Consider the following 17,739-nt stretch of genomic DNA (forward strand, 5'->3'; position numbering starts at 1 on the left):
ACTGGCCGATATCCCGCCCGTGCATGCGCACTGCATGGAATGATGCTGCTGCCCACAATGGTCATCACAGTGCGCATGCGCCGGCGGGATATCGGCCAGTACACTGGATGACGTAAGAGGCTTACAGGGTGGGCCAAGCAACACACTGGGGAGGGGTTATGTGAGAAGACTGACGAGCGGCCTGGGCACTTACAGCCTGAACGCCGCCCCTGGGCACTTGCGAGCCCTCATTTACATATGAATAAAACTCCGTTTTTGCCCCTGGTGAACATTCAAACAAAAAGACAAAGGTACCATTTGACTGATCTATAGTTATGCTACAGTGCTATGTAAGTGGTCGATAAGGGCAAATTGTGGTGACAGACTCCCTTTAATGTACTGGTTTTTTTAGTACCATCCGGCATCTTTTTACAGACATTACATGTTTGTTATATTGGCTCCTTTTTATATGTTGTGTAAATGTGCTGTATGTTTGGTAGTGAGCCCACTAGATGTTACTGGTTGTAAGCCTGACTCTCATAAAAGGATCTGTTGGCTATCCTGACACCTGTGTTTTAGAAAATACTTGCAAAGTTTGAGTTCAGTCATCATCTTATTCCTACATTCCCAGGAGGAATAACAGAATACAAATTTCTAATAAAAAATGCTCCAGAATTTGGCTTTTATAGCAAATGCAAGTATCTACTAAAATAGACATAATTGGTTATCTTTAATGCAACATTGATTAATTAGTTTCAGTTGTGGTAGATGAAATCAGGTGAAACACTATGGTTTTTATCTGTTTCTGTCCATTCATATGAGGATTGATCCTTTTTTTTTTTGCCTTCCCTTACAACAACCTGTTTGCTTCTCTTACAGACATCTGTGTATCCAGGCAGTAGAATGCCGAATCCGCAGCACATGTACGCCATGCATACACCACCAGTACAGAGTAATGCCATGGTTGGACCTGCACTACGTTTTGATTCTCCTGCAACTACCATCTTGTCTCCTCAAACTGAAGATTATTATAATTACAGCTTGCCTGCAAACACTGCAAATCCAACCCTGCCAGAGCCAGGCTATTTCACCAAAGTTACTCTTGGATCTCAGCCAACCAAATCTGAGGGGTCAAAGATGGAGTTTGGAAAGAATAGCTTTGTTCAGCCGATTCAAAACGAAGGATCAAAGCCCTCTCCGTTTACTGCACCATTGCAGTCTACTCCATCTACTTTCAAGTTTAACTCAAACTTTAAGTCCAATGATGGAGACTTCACATTTTCCTCCAACCAAGCAGGTGCACAATCAGGTGCTGGAAGTGAATGTCTTTTAAGACTCCTAACATCAGAAAAGACAATTCCCGACCAGGGAAAACTATCAGCTAGCTGTGATGCCATGGATGGTAGAAATATGTTCCGATTTGGAGAGAAAAGCTTTAATGGCATCAGTGATGGCACAGTCCAGAATCAAGAGAAAAGTAGTGCAGTGTTCGGGCAAGGGGATAATGTATTGAACTTCCAGAACTCTGGAAAAAAAGGCTTCATGCCTCCATCTTTTGATATGCCATCAAAGGAAGAGCACAACCAGAGTCATGAGTCAGAAGCCGCCAGTGGTCATGTTGCAGAGGAGGATGGGCCTCATTTTGAACCTGTAGTACCATTACCGGAGAAGATTGTAGTAAAAACAGGAGAAGAGGAAGAGGAAGAAATGTTCTGCAACCGGGCAAAACTTTTCCGCTTTGATGCAGAGACGAAAGAATGGAAAGAAAGAGGATTAGGTAATGTGAAAATTTTAAGACACAGGGAATCTGGCAAGATACGTCTGCTGATGAGAAGAGAACAAATTTTGAAGATTTGTGCAAACCATTACATCAATGCTGAAATGAAACTAAAACCACTTGCCGCATCTGATAAATCCTATGTATGGTATGCTCTTGACTATGCTGATGAAATGCCAAAGTCTGAGCAGCTTGCCATTCGTTTTAAGACTGCAGATGAGGCCACACGTTTCAAGACAAAATTTGAAGATGCGCAGAAACTGCTCCAGATGACAGAAGACGGTGCTGATAACCAAACCCAGCCTGGTAAACCCATATTAAAAGCGGATGTAAAGGCCAAGCCAGTTTCCCTTGATGTGCAGTTTGGTTTTAAACCTGGAGAATGGCAGTGTGGTACCTGCCTTGTAAAGAATAAAGATACCTCAGTTGCATGTGTTTCTTGTCAGACCCCCAATCCAAACAGTATACATTCAAGAGATATCTCCACTGCTAAAGACACTAAACCTATTAACACTGGAGCAAGCTCTGTAAGCATATCTGCATCTGCTTTCTCATTTACTAAGGACACTTTAAATAGCAAGACCCCTTCAAGTGAGTCACTTACAAAGAGCAGAGAGCAGTGGGTGTGTAGTAAGTGCTCAACAAAGAATGACGTGGCTTACAAACGATGCATGAACTGTTACCCTTTAAATCAGAATGATGGAAAAACAGCCTCATCTACACCAAAATCTGCTGCTGATCTAAAGAATGTCTCAAGCACACAGGCCTTTGGCTCGGCCTTCTTGAAAAAAGCTGGGCAATGGAATTGTGATCAGTGTTTGGTACTGAATGAGCCATCTGCAGGGAAGTGTATTGCTTGCGAAGCTCCAAATTCATCCAGCAGTGTGCAGCCGGCAGCACAGTCTGCTCTGACTTTCAAATTTGTCACCCCTGAAGCAAGCTCCTCAAAAGAATTTGGGTCCCTTTTTGCAAAGAAGGAAGGACAGTGGGATTGTAGCACATGTATAGTCCGCAATGAGTCAAGTGCTTCAAAGTGTGTTGCTTGTGAAAACCCAAAAGCAACAGGCAATGTGACAGAACCACCAATTCAGCCATCTAACTTCATTTTTACCAAGGCTCAAAATGGTAGCCTTGAGGCAATGTTTCAGAAAAAGGAGGGACAGTGGGACTGTTCTGTATGTCTTGTTAGAAATGATGGTTCAGCAATGGAGTGCGTCGCCTGCAAGCAACACAATCCGAATGCAAAAAATGTTACATCAACATCAGAGACAAAACCAGCCTTTACATTTGCTCTAAAAGCAACTTCAGAATCATGTGGCCCAGCTTCAACAGGGTTCAAGTGTGATTTCCCAGGAAAAGATTTCAAGTTTGGCGTGAGTGATGATAAAGCAGCATTTGGCTTAAAAGCACCAAGTACCAGTGAAGAAACCAAACCTGCAGGGTTTAGTTTTACAATGCCCTTTAAGTCTGGTTCTTATAAGTTTGGGCTTACGGATTCAAATACGAAAGATGAAAAAGCGAATGAAACACCTACTGATGCAACAGGTACTCCGGGAGACAGCAAATTGCTTTTTACCTCATCTGATGCTGGATTAAAATCTGAAGAAAGCAAGCAAAAAAGTGGCGAAATACCATTTGGTCAGACAGCAAGTACCTTTTCTTTTGCTGACCTCTCTAAAAATCCTGAAGGCTTTGCGTTTGGCAAAGCAGATCCCAGATTTAAGGGGTTTTCTCGTGCAGGAGAAAAATTGTTTCCTTCTATAAATGCTAAAGGAGAGCAAGCAAATGTTGAGCAAGAGTGTTTAGAGGATCTGTACAAAACAGATGATCGCGATGACATCCATTTTGAGCCCATCGTGCAACTCCCTGAGAGAGTGGAGCTAGTCACTGGGGAAGAAGATGAGACCGTGCTTTATTCACAGCGAGTAAAATTATTCCGTTTTGATGCAGAAATCGGCCAATGGAAAGAGCGGGGCATCGGCACCCTGAAAATCCTTAAGAACGAGGTAAACGGAAGGCTGAGAATGCTTATGCGGCGTGAACAAGTGCTGAAAGTGTGTGCCAACCACCTAATTACAACAACCATGAACCTAAAACCCTTGTCTGGTTCCGACCGGTCCTGGATGTGGATGGCTAGTGACTTCTCCGATGGGGATCCAAAATTAGAACAACTGGCGGCAAAGTTTAAAACACCAGAGCAAGCTGAAGAGTTCAAAAACAAATTTGAAGAGTGCCAACGCCTGCTTTTAGATATCCCTCTCCAGACTCCTCATAAACTTGTAGATACTGGGAGGACTGCTCAATTGATCAAGAAAGCAGAAGAAATGAAAAGTGGACTTAAAGATTTGAAAACCTTTTTAACCGACCAGGCTAAACCTGGAGAGGACGACACCAGAAATCTGAACGATTCTGTAGACCAGACTAAAACACAAGAGTACACCGAGGCTACTTATGAGTGGGACACTTATGACATGAGGGTAGGTGCCCTTGAAGGCAACTTAGATGACTCTGTATATGCATCACCCTTAGCGAGTAGCCCAGAGAAAAGCAATCTTTTCCGGTTTGGTGAATCAATTACTGGTTTTAATTTTAGTTTTCAACCATCCCCAAGTCCAGGAAAGTCTCCAACCAAAGTAAATCAGAGCAGAGTGTCTGTAGGTACTGATGATGAGTCTGATGTGACACAGGAGGAGGAACGTGATGGTCAATACTTTGAGCCCGTGGTCCCATTACCTGATTTAGTTGAAATCACAAGTGGAGAAGAAAGTGAAGAGACTCTCTTTTGCCACAGAGCAAAGCTTTATAGGTTTGATAAAGGTTCTAATCAATGGAAAGAGAGGGGAATAGGAGATTTAAAGATCTTGCAGAGCCATGACAATAAATCTGCCCGAGTAGTGATGAGAAGAGATCAAGTGTTAAAACTCTGTGCCAATCACCGTATAACCCCGGATATACATCTTGAACCCATGAAAGCGGGATCTCAGAGAGAGTGGGCATGGACAGCTAATGACTTTGCTGAAGGTGAAAGTCAGGTGGAGTGTTTTGCTGTACGCTTTAAGCTTCAGGAAGTTGCTGATCTTTTCAAAGAAGTTTTTGAAGAAGCAAAAGTTGCACAAAGTAAAGGCTGCATGGTTGCTCCATTTACATCTCGTGTCACAACCCCCAAAGCTTCACCATGTGGAAAGGCAGCTGTGGCCATATTGGAAGAAACAACAAGAGAGAGGACAGATATACCATCTGTAACCACCACGCCTTCAAAAGAAGAATCTAACACCTTGGGCACAGCAGAGAAAACCCCTACAGCTGTGGTGTCCCCTCCTAAGTTTGTATTTGGATCTGATGCTGTGAAGAATATTTTTGGTACAGAGAAACAGGGTTTCGCGTTTGGAAGCCCTTCAGGAGCTGGAACAATGTTTGGTTTCAGCTTTAATTCATCAAAGACCTCTAATAATGAACAGCAAAAACAGCCAACAAAACCTACTTCAGCGCCTCCTACTTATCCGAAAGCACCTACAGTAGCTCCTGAAAAGCCATCTGAACACGTGCAAAATCCCACAGTCTCGTCATCTGCTACAGGGTCCACCCGACCACAACAGCAAGTTCCAGCTACAGGTGAGGTTTCTTTATCTTGTAAAAATGTGGTTCTGTTTTTGTTTTTTTTTTGTTTTTTACTGCAACTATTTCATGTAAAAAAAAAGTCTAATGTACTTCAATGTCATGTCATCTAGCTGTGTCATGCAAATGCTGTAGGCAGTGCTCTACTGATGTAACCTCCTGTTGACAGCAGTCACAGCCTGACATTCAACATCCTATTGTCTATTGCCCCCCCCCCCCCCCCTTCCCTCAGCAGTGCCTTGAACTAGTACTAGATATTAAAGGGTTTTTCTCGCTCATATCATTGGGGGACACAGGACCGTGGGTATAGCTTGCTGCTGCCACTAGGAGGCGACACTAGGCTGAAACCTGTTAGCTCCTCCCCTGCAGGCTATACCCCCTCCAGCCTGGAGAGAGCATTTCAGTTCCGGTGCTATATTAACCCCTTCCCGTCTCATGGTGGCTCCTAGCATGCGGGGGCGGGGCTTCTTCCCAGCTGTTTCCTCACACGACCCTTGCGGGGGCGGAGCCTATTTTCCCGTTATCAGTCCTTTCGTAGGTTTGCGGGCACTCGTCCAGCGGCACCACCTGCATCTAGGCCACCCAATCAGCGCTAGCCAGCCAGCATGGCGTCCGCGAGCGCAACAGCCTCGTTCCGCTCCCGGGAAACAGCCCTCAGCATGAGGGCGAACTCATATATCGGATGCTTGGGCACGAGAGGTAGTGACATCAGGATACAAGATAGAATTCAAATCTATCCCACCCAACCGTTTTTTCCTCTCCCAGCCGCCCAAGGATCCAGGTCGGGCGGCTGCTTTCTTCCAAGCAGTCCAGTCCCTTCTCATACGGGGCGTGATAATTCCGGTCCCCTTACACGAAAGATTTACGGGTTTCTATTCAAACCTTTTCGTAGTACCCAAAAAGGAAGACTATGTTCGTCCAGTGCTGGACCTCAAGATAGTGAATTGCTTCATCCGCATTCAACGGTTCAAGATGGAGTCACTCCGCTCCGTGATTGCCTCTTTGGTACAGGGCGAACTCATGGCATCGATGGATATCGAAGACGCCTACTTACACGTTCCCATCGCACCTGCTCATCAACGTTTTCTTCGTTTTGCCATTCATTCATGTCACTACCAGTTCGTCGCCCTGCCATTCGGCCTACCGACTGCTCCGAGTGTGTTCACAAAGGTGCTTGCCCCCCTCCTGGGTCTCCTGCGCTCCAGGGGCATCTCCCGTATCTAGACGATATCTTGATCAAAGCATCTACGGTCTCCCAATGCGAGGAGAGTCTTCAGATCACTTTGAGCACCCTGTCCCGCTTCGGGTGGAAAGTCGATCAGCGGAAATCCTGCTCATCTCCCACCACACATCAGGTTTCTGGACATGATACTAGACTCAGGAGCAGCCGTGGTACGCCTGCCATTGGACAAGAGCGTGGACATTCTGAGATCTATACGCATATTACTCAGCAATACGTCTATCCGCAATCCCTCCAAACACGTACAGCCCTCGGTTGGTGGACAGAGTCTGCGCATCTGTTGGCGGGGAAATCCTTCCTTCCAGTGATATGGACGATCATTACAACAGACGCCAGCCTTTGCGGTTGGGGCGGAGTTCTCGCCACACCGACGGTCCAGGGTGTTTGGTCTCCATCGGAGTCCAAACTTTCCATCAACATACTGGAACTCCAGGCCATTTATCTCTCCCTTGTCCATTGGACTCAACTTCTGCAGGGTCGTCCGATCAGGGTGCAGACGAACAATGCCACAGCTGTGGCCTACATCAACCACCAAGGAGGGACTCGCAGCCTTCCGGTGATGCTTGAGTCTGTGAAGATTTTGCAGTGGGCGAAGTCCCATGTTCGATGATTTCGGCAGTCTTCATCCCGGGAGTGGACAACTGGACGGCAGACTTTCTCAGCCGGACAACAGTGGACCTGGGGGAGTGTCCCTCCATCCGGAGGTGTTCGAAGCCATCTGTCTCAGGTGGGGATGTCCGGAAGTGGACTTGATGGCGTCCATGTTCAATCACAAGCTCCCATGCTTCCTCTCTCGCGCAAGGGATCCAACAGCACACGGCGTGGACGCTCTCGTGGTGCCTTGGGACAGCTTTGCGTTTCTTTACGTGTTCCCACCGTTACCACTTCTACCTCGGATCCTATGCAGAATCAGGAAGGAAGGCATCAAGACTATCCTGATCGCCCCAGACTAGCCTCGACTAGCTTGGAACTCAGAACTCATTCTGCTAGGAGACGCTCCGTGGCCTCTGCCAATCAGAACCGATCTACTCTCCCAGGGCCCAGTCTTCCATCAGACTTTAGATACGCTACGTTTAATGGTGTGGCTGTTGAAACCTTTCTGTTGAAATGTAGGGGTTTTTCTGATGCGGTCATTTGAACCATGATTAGGGCCAGGAAACCTTCCTCTTCTAGGTTTTACTACCGGACCTGGAAATCCTTCTTGCGTTTCTGAGAGGAACGAGCTCTTCCTCCCAGGTGTTTTCCCTTCTGACGGTTCTAGCATTCCTTCAGTCAGGATTGGACCTGGGCATGGCTCTTGGTTCCCTCTAAGGGCAGGTCTCGGCCCTGTCCATTTTTTTCCAACGTACTCTTGCCGTCCTAGGTCTGGTCAAGACTTTCTTGCAAGGAGTAGCTCACACCGTTCCTCCATATCGGCCCCCTGTACATTCTTGGGACCTGAACCTGGTTCTCGGTGCACTCCAGACAGTGCCGTTCGAACCTCTGAGTGAAGTTTCCATCCGTCTACTTTCTTGGAAAGTGGCCTTTTTAGTGGCCATTACCTCTATTCCACGGGTTTCGGAACTGGCAGCTCTCTCCTACAAGGAACCCTTTTTGGTGTTTCACCAAGATAAGGTGGCTCTTCGTCCAGTGCCATTTTTTTACCAAAGGTTGTTTCTGCCTTTCACGTGAATGAGGACATCGTTTTGCACTCAGCCTTATCATCCGCGGGAGGTCTCCCTCCATCGTCTGGATGTAGTACGGGCCTTGAAGATCTATCTGTCGGCCCCCTTTAGACGCACTGACGCTCTGTTCGTTATCTCGGAAGGCCCTCATAAAGGTTTGACTGCTTCAAAAGTGACTATTGCTCGGTGGATTCGCTCTGCCATTGCCGATGCCTATCGTTCCAGGGACAAGGTTCCTCCCCTCGGGATCACGGCTCACTCTACCAGAGCGGTCGGGGCTTCTTGGGCACACCTCCACCACGCTTCTGCATCTCAGTTGTGTAAAGCAGCGACTTGGTCCTCTCTACACACCTTTACTAGATTTTACCGGATGCATTCATTGGCCTCGGCGGATGCTTCTCTCGGCCGCAGGGTTCTGCAGGCCGCAGTTCAGTGACTTCCATAGAGAGTTGGTTTGGGAGAATTTTGTTTCCCTCCCCGGGGACTGCTTTAGGACGTCCCACGGTCCTGTGTCCCCCAATGATATGAGCGAGAAAATGAGATTTTTGTGAACTCATCTGTAAAATCTTTCTCGCTTGATTCATTGGGGGACACAGCACCCACCCACATATTGTTGTGAGGCAAGTAGGGTTCCTGTTTTGCCTGTTGGGACCTTGTGTTTGGTTCGGTCTCATGACTGTACAGTTTTCTGTTGATTTTCACTTTAATTTGGTCTCTCCTACTGCTGGAGCACAAACTGAAATGCTCTCTCCAGGCTGAAGGGGGTATAGCCTGCAGGGGAGGAGCTAAGTTTTCAGCCTATTGTCTCCTCCTAGTGGCAGCAGCAAGCTATACCCACGGTCCTCTGTCCCCCAATGAATCAAACAAGAGATTTTGCAGGCGAGTTCACAAAAATCTCATTTTTCCTATAATCTAAAGTTATTAACAGTCTACAGAATAGGTAAGTGTCTGATCGTGTGGGTCTGACTGCTGAGGCCCAAAGGTCCCTTCTTACATTTGATGGATCAGCAGTTGAAAGACCACTTAACTCAACAGGGATGCTTAGAATCAGTTTCTTCTGACTGCATACATTGGGACCAACAGAAATGTTTTGTCTTTTAAAGGGCATTACATAGACCTATACCTTGGATGAACATTTGAATAGACAGTCATTCCTGCAGGGAGAACAAGTGAACAAGTCTCCATCTGTCCCACATGGTGACTGAAATGGTCACTAATCGGACCAACAAAAAAATTGACACTGGAGGGAACATAAAAGCTTGCTGTGTTTTGAGTTCTAAATTCATTGTAAAACAGTATGCTTTGTAAAAGCAGCTGCAGGTGGCAGAGCCTGGAGTACTGTTTTCTGCAAACGCTTTAGGCTACTTTCACACTAGCGTTAGTTTTCCGGTATTGAGTTCCGTCATAGGTGCTCAATAGCGGAAAGAAACGCTTCAGTTTTATCCTAATGCATTCTGAATGGAAAGCAATCCATTCAGGATGTCTTCCGTTCCGTTCCTTTTACGGTATTTGGCCGGAGAAAATACAGCAGCATTTTTATATATATATTTTTTTTCCGGAACACTTGCCGGATTGCAGGATCTGCCATTAATTTCCATTGAAATGTATTAATGCCGCATCTGGTACCAAGTGTTCAGGAAATTCCTGCATTGAAGGATCCGGTTTTCCGGTCTGCGCATGCGCAGGCCTTTAAAAATGTGAACAAAAAAAATTACGGATCCGTTTTTCCAGATGACACTGGAGAGACGGATCCGGTATTTCAATGCATTTGTCAGACGGATCCGCAAACAAATGGTATCAGTTTGCATTCGGATTTCTGGATCCGGCAGGCAGTTCCGGCAACGGAACTGCCTGCTGGATTCTTCTAGCACTAGTGTGAAAGTACAGGGTGGGCCATTTATATGGATACACCTTAATAAAATGGGAATGGTTGGTGATATTAACTTCCTGTTTGTGGCACATTAGTATATGTGAGGGGGGAAACTTTTCAAGATGGGTGGTGACCATGGCGGCCTTTTTGAAGTCGGCCATTTTGAATCAAACTTTTGTTTTTTCAATAGGAAGAGGGTCATGTGACACATCAAACTTATTGGGAATTTCACAAGAAAAACAATGATGTGCTTGGTTTTAACGTAACTTTATTCTTTCATGAGTTATTTACAAGTTTCTGACCACTTATAAAATGTGTTCAATGTGCTGCCCATTGTGTTGGATTGTCAATGCAACCCTCTTCTCCCACTCTTCACACGCTGATAGCAACACCACAGGAGAAATGCTAGCACAGGCTTCCAGTATCCGTAGTTTCAGGTGCTGCACATCTCGTTGCGGGAACACCGGCGATTTTTCCGCGCGAGTGCAAAACATTGTAATGCGTTTTGCACTCGCGTGAGAAAAATCACGCATGTTTGGTACCCGAACTTCTTCACAGAAGTTTGGGCTTGGGATCGGTGTTCTGTAGATTTGTATTATTTTCCCTTATAACATGGTTATAAGGGAAAATAATAGCATTCTGAATACAGAATGCTTAGTAGGTGATCAATAGAGGGTTAAAAAAAAAAATTAAAAAAATTAACTCAACTTCTCCTCTTGTTCGCGTAGGTCCCGGTCTCTTCTTTACTTCTTTAATGATGAGCTGTGGGCTAAAGGACCTTTGGTGACATCAGATCACATTCTCCAATCACATGGTACATCACCGTCGTGATGGACCATGTGATTGGAGCATGTGATCTGACGTCACCAAAGGTCCTTTAGCCCACAGCTCATCATTAAAGAAGTAAAGAAGAGACCGGGACCTACGCGAACAAGAGGAGAAGGTGAGTTAATTATTTTTATTTTTTTTAACCCTCTATTGATCACCTACTAAGCATTCTGTATTCCGAATGCTATTATTTTCCCTTATAACCATGTTATAAGGGAAAATAATACAGTGAATAGACTGTCACCTAGCAACCATGCGTGAAAATCGCACCGCATCCGCACTTGCTTGCGGATGCTTGCGATTTTCACGCAACCCCATTCACTTCTATGGGGCCTGCGTTGCGTGAAAAACGCAGAATATAGAGCATGCTACGATTTTCACGCAATGCACAAGTGATGTGTGAAAATCACCGCTCATGTGAACAGGCCAATAGAAATTAATGGGTCGGTATTCAGTGCGGGTGCAATGCGTTCAACTCGCGCATCGCATCCGCGCGGAATACTCGCCCGTGTGAAAGGGGCCTAAGGGGGTCATATCGGGAGACCTTGGGGGCCATTCAACTGGCCCACGACGATCAATCCACTTTCCAGGAAACTGTTTTATCTAGGAATGCTCGGACCTGACACCCATAATGTGGTGGTGCACCATCTTGCTGGAAAAACTCAGGGAACGTGCCAGCTTCAGTGCATAAAGAGGGAAACACATCATCATGTAGCAATTTCGCATATCCAGTAGCCTTGAGGTTTCCATTGATGAAGAATGGCCCCACTATCTTTGTACCCCATATACCACACCATACCATCAATTTTTTTTGTTCCAACAGTCTTGGAGGGATCTATCCAATGTGGGTTAGTGTCAGACCAATAGCGGTGGTTTTGTTTGTTAACTTCACCATTCACATAAAAGTTTGCCTCATCACTGAACAAAATCTGCGTAAACTGTGGGTCATGTTCCAATTTTTGTTTTGCCCATTCTGCAAATTCAGTGCGCCGATCTGGATCATCCTCGTTGAGATGCTGCAGTAGCTGGAGTTTGTAAGGGTGCCATTTGTGAGTAGCTAATATCCGCAGAAGGGATGTTCGACTAATGCCACTCTCCAGTGACATGCGGCGAGTGCTACGCTGTGGGCTCTTGCTGAATGAAGCTAGGACAGCCACTGATGTTTCTTCATTAGAGACAGATTTCATGCGTCCACATTTTGGCAAATCCAACACTGAACCAGTTTCACGAAACTTGGGAGATGGGTGGTCTCATAGAAACATAGAAACATAGAATGTGTCGGCAGATGAGAACCATTTGGCCCATCTAGTCTGCCCAATATATCTGAATCCTATGAATAGTCCCTGGCCCTATCTTATATGAAGGATAGCCTTATGCCTATCCCATGCATGCTTAAACCCCTTCACTGTATTTGCAGCTACCACTTCTGCAGGAAGGCTATTCCATGCATCCACTACTCTCTCAGTAAAGTAATACTTCCTTATATTACTTTTAAACCTTTGCCCCTCTAATTTAAAACTGTGTCCTCTTGTGGTAGTTTTTCTTCTTTTAAATATGCTCTCCTCCTTTACCGAGTTGATTCCCTTTATGTATTTAAAAGTTTCTATCATATCCCCTCTGTCTCTTCTTTCTTCCAAGCTATACATATTAAGGTCCTTTAACCTTTCCTGGTAAGTTTTATCCTGCAATCCATGTACTAGTTTAGTAGCTCTTCTCTGAACTCTCTCTAGAGTATCTATATCCTTCTGGAGATATGGTCTCCAGTACTGCGCACAATACTCCAAGTGAGGTCTCACCAGTGTTCTGTACAGCGGCATAAGCACTTCACTCTTTCTACTGCTTATACCTCTCCCTATACATCCAAGCATTTTGCTGGCATTTCGTGCTGCCCTATTACATTGTCTTCCCACCTTTAAGTCTTCTGAAATAATTACTCCTAAATCCCTTTCCTCAGATACTGAGGTCAGAACTGTGTCAAATATTCTATATTCTGCCCTTGGGTTTTTACGCCCCAGGTGCATTATCTTGCACTTATCCACATTAAATTTCAGTTGCCAGAGTTCTGACCATTCTTCTAGTTTTCCTAAATCCTTTTCCATTTGGCGTTTCCCTCCAGGAACATCAACCCTGTTATATATCTTTGTGTCATCAGCAAAAAGACAAACCTTACCATCGAGGCCTTCTGCAATATCACTTATGAAGATATTAAACAAAATTGGTCCCAGTACAGATCCCTGTGGAACCCCACTGGTAACATGACCTTGTTTTGAATGTTCTCCATTGACTACAACCCTCTGCTGTCTGTCACTCAGCCACTGCCTAATCCACTCAACAATATGGGAGTCCATGCTCAATGACTGCAGTTTATTGATAAGTCTTCTATGTGGGACAGTGTCAAAAGCCTTACTAAAATCTAGATATGCGATGTCTGAATCCGTCTCGTAGGGTGTCTTGCGTTGAAATCTGCTGCAATGACCCGGTTACTGCGTTCACCAGACATTAACACAATTTCTATCCGCTCCTCACGTGTTAACCTCGGCGACATGTCAATGGCTGTAAACAAAGATAAACTTGTAAATAACTCATGAAAGAATAAAGTTACGTTAAAACCAAGCACACCATTGTTTTTCGTGTGAAATTCCCAAGAAGTTTGATGTGTCACATGACCCTCTTACTATTGAAAAACAAAAGTTGGATTCAAAATGGCCGCCATGGTCACCACCCATCTTGAAAAGTTTCCCCCCTCACATATACTAATGTGCCACAAACAGGAAGTTAATATCACCAACCATTCCTATTTTATTAAGGTGTATCCATATAAATGGCCCACCCTGTACACTTAGTCAGCCATTCCACAAAGACTGTCTAAGGGTACTTTCACACTTGCGGCAGAGGATTCCGGCAGGCAGTTCCGTCGCCTGAACTGCCTGCCGGATCCGTCAAAACGTATGCCAACCGATGGCATTTGTCAGACAGATCAGGATCCTGATCCGTCTGACAAATGCATTGAAATGCCGGATCCGTCTCTCCGGTGTCATCCGGAAAAACGGATCCGGCATTTATTTATATTTTAAAAATGTTTGCGGTCTGAGCATGTGCAGACCGCAAAAACAGATCCGTTTTGCCGGAACACTCGGGGCTGGATTCAGCATTAATGCATGTCAATGAGAAAAAATCTCAGCATGCTGCGGTATTATCTCCGTCCTGAACAGTCAAAAAGACTGAGATGAAGACATCCTGATGCATCCTGAACGGATTACTCTCCATTCAGAATGCATGGGGATAAAACTGATCAGTTCTTTTCTGGTATTGAGCCCCAAAGACGAAGCTCTATGCCGGAAAAGGATAACGCTAGTGTGAAAGTGGCCTAAGACCTCGTACAGATCGGATTTGAACCCATTTATTTCAATGGGGCCGCAAAAGATGCAGACAGCACACAGTGTGGTGTCCGCATTCGCATGTCGGTTCCGTGCCGTCCACAAAAAAAAATAGAACATGTGAGTAGGCCTTTCATCATAGGGCCGGAGGTTCCGATTCGCGGAATGCACTGTCTGTATCCGTGTTTTGCGGGTCCGGACAACCTCTTTAACTTGCTATCTAGGCAGCCAAGGTACATAAAAAGGCCACCAGGGCTGTCTCGTGGTAGTGTTTTTTTTTTTGTTTTTTTTTGTTTTTTTTTTCTCTTTTCAAGCTTAAATCCTGCTTCTACTTGTGATAAATCTGCACATGTAAAAATTTGTTAGTTACATCGTTTTTTTAATTCAGTAAAGTGTTCTTTAATTTGTTTCCTCCCTTGATGTCACCTAGAACAGCTCTAATAACATTATTAAAATGCCACTTTTTACAGATGTAAGAGTGCATAATGTGAAAGGAAATTCATACTTTTCCATTAACAGAGCTGTAACCGCTGGCCACTGCTTTTGTAGTGATTCTCCCCTCCCAAAAAAACCTACAAAGAATATGTAGACGGGTATAAATGAGGTTGTCCTCTTTTACTATTGATGACCTATCCTCAGGATAGGTAATCAATACCGGCACCCCTGCCTATCAGATGTATGAGGAGAGGCAGTGCGCACATGTTGTCTCCCTTCTCTCTTCCTGTCCGTTGCTGCTGTCTTTGGTCTTTGTCATAGACAGCAGCGGTGTACAGGAAGAGTAAAAGGAGACGGTACGTGTGCACTGTGTGCGCCGTCTTCTCATACATCTGATCGTGCCGGGTGTCGAACCCCGCTGATCTCATATTGATTACCTATCCTGGGTGGCAAAGGTGAGAAAGAGGTGTGGTCAGCAGCAGTGACACATTTATCATTTACTCCATTCTTCTGGAGCAGATGAAGACCACTCAGAGCTGCTGTAGAATCCTGTCTAGGGGCGCGGTCTGCTGGAGACATAAATAGGCTTGTTCTCCGGTAGAGCAGAGGAAAATCAAGACCGGCACTTTCTGCCCTCTTTATGCTTACTCTCAGTAATCCAAGATTAGCAACGAGCAAATCTGTGAAAATGTGCATTGTATCTGTTTTGCTGATGTTTAATTTCCTAATACAAGGCCGTTTTTCCGGCATAGAAAATTTAAGTCTGTATATGGGGAAATATGGTGACTGAAAATTGTCAGTTTCCTCAGATACTCATGTCTGCCCAGGATACGTCTTCACTCATCAGATGTCCCTGCTCCTCTCCTCCTCAGTTTTTTTGATGCAGCTTCCCTCTATGCCCCCACCACCATCTGTGCTGTCATTTACTGTGCTTGCGTCTCATGTATTATTATTTAACTTTTTCAGAAATCATGTCTGCCCTCTTTGCATCCAGGCTCTCTCTTAATGCTTAGATATGCTTAGATTCGGGCCCCTGCTAACTTAACTTTCCTGGCAGTGCGATGGAGTCCGCAGGAGACGGACCGTGTCTTCTTCCCACTTCCCAGCATGCACTGGGTGGCACCTGACATCACACAGCCCCCTGACGATGTGTGCATGTAAGGTCCTGGTGGTATGGACGGGAGGCCCCGGAGCGGTGAGTGAAAGGCTTCTCTTCACTCGCGCTCCGTGATCACATGATTTAAACGAATCCTCGATGCAGGGAAACTGCATTGAGGATTTTTTTGCATCGATGAATCGTTGCAGCCTTGCTTGGGACCTCCTCTTTGGTGGGGGGCTCGATAGTCAGGCCTCCACTGATCAGATACTTATTCCCTATGCTATGCCATGAATATCTAAAAAGTTTATATCTGGTGAGAACCCCTATATTCAGAAATTATTCAGGTGTGGTGATGAGATGATTTTCCTTACAGGACGCCACATGCTAGTGATAGACTTGTGAACTTGAAGCCGTCTGCAATATCAGTTCATTTCTTTTGATTTTAGGTAATACACTTTATTGCTGTTACTTGGGACCATTTGTATCAAATTTGGGTTTTTATTCCTCCAGCTTCCCTCCTCTCCTCCAGGCCCATTGAGCTGTCCGTTTTCCGTTTCTTTTTTGTAGGATTTAATTTTAGTCTTTTTAAGTCTAATCCTGCTGCCTTTTGGACGTGCACAGCTCCCTCCAAACCCAACGTGGAAGGTATTTCGAACACTACATGGCTGAGCAGACACCACCTACCAGTGTGTTGTAGCTGTTTTGGGAAACATGATTTGATATTCCTAACATGCATGCTTGCTGGGTTTGCCGACTGCATGTTGTGTCAAGATCTTGTTTCCTCAAATATTCTACTGCACTAAAGATGGAATCTAGCTTATATCTGTTGCTTACAGTATATAGTCTCAACACCACCTGCACGGCTGTTCAGAGATTCTCATCACTTATCTTGGTCACTATCCCTAGTAAGCCTCACAATCTCAGCTCCCCATTTACACCCAAATTAGGGCCAGATAATCCATCAGTATAGTTCCGTACATACAAGCTCCATGCAAATGTGCCTTGTTTGGTTTGAACCAGGATAAGTGTTAAGTTCTGAGCCGCTGTGCCTAGTTCATATTTTTTGTCCATAATAACAAGGTGGGGCTGGTTAGAGTAGGACAAACATACATTTTGTGGTGCTTTCATTATAAGGAGTAGTGTGAATATGAAGTTTTATTCTAACTCTGGGATCAGCAACCTCCGGCACTCCAGCTGGTCTGAAAGTAAAACTCCCAGATTGGTCTTTTTGCTTCTGTGTGAGTTGTGGCGAACAGCTGAGTAAGTTTTACATGCTGGGAGTTGGAGTACTGAAGGTTGCTGATCTCTGCATTATATGCGGAGCTTCACAGTGAAATGCGTTGACTTGTTTCACAGCCCTCTGCTCTGAGGGACAGTTATGGCATCCAACCAGTAGACCACCACAGTTGTCACTCAGAGCGGTAGTGAAGCAGACCAATGTAAAGAGCATTTCACAATGAAGCTCCTCCTTTAGTGCAATTGCAAGAGCAGAACCTGGTAGGATAAAACTTCATAGTCATGCTTGTCCGGACAGTAAAAGCTCCAAAAAATAGTATGATTGTCCTGCTCTTACCTCAACTTGCAGTGTAGCATGATCAAAACTGCTGGCAGATCCCCTTTTAAGATTTGATGATTTGGTCTACTGCTGGTGATATTGTTGGACAAAATATTATTTGTGGCAAATTGCTACTCCCAGTTAGATATTTGCAGCAATTAAATGTACTTGTGTAATTTTAGAGACATTGAAAATAAGCAGCATAGAATTACTTTGCTTGTAGTTAGCTCTTTAGTGGGTACCTCGAAGTGGCTTACAAAGACTCCCACAGAAAGTTAAAAAGATAGAGACGTGGCCAGT

At 45.0% G+C, this 17,739-nt stretch overlaps 1 protein-coding gene across 2 annotated transcripts in view; it reads left to right on the forward strand.

Moving 5' to 3' along the window:
- LOC120995695 (E3 SUMO-protein ligase RanBP2-like) overlaps positions 1 to 17,739 on the forward strand; it is a 97,710-nt gene that overhangs the window by 53,548 nt on the left and 26,423 nt on the right. For both annotated transcript variants that reach the window (XM_040425068.1, XM_040425069.1), the window contains exon 20: positions 859 to 5,368. In XM_040425068.1, coding sequence (XP_040281002.1) covers positions 859 to 5,368 — 4,510 coding nt within the window. The remainder of the gene's footprint in view (positions 1 to 858; positions 5,369 to 17,739) is intronic.

This window comes from Bufo bufo, chromosome 3 (assembly GCF_905171765.1).
Source record: "Bufo bufo chromosome 3, aBufBuf1.1, whole genome shotgun sequence".
In the NCBI taxonomy this organism is placed as follows: domain Eukaryota; kingdom Metazoa; phylum Chordata; class Amphibia; order Anura; family Bufonidae; genus Bufo; species Bufo bufo.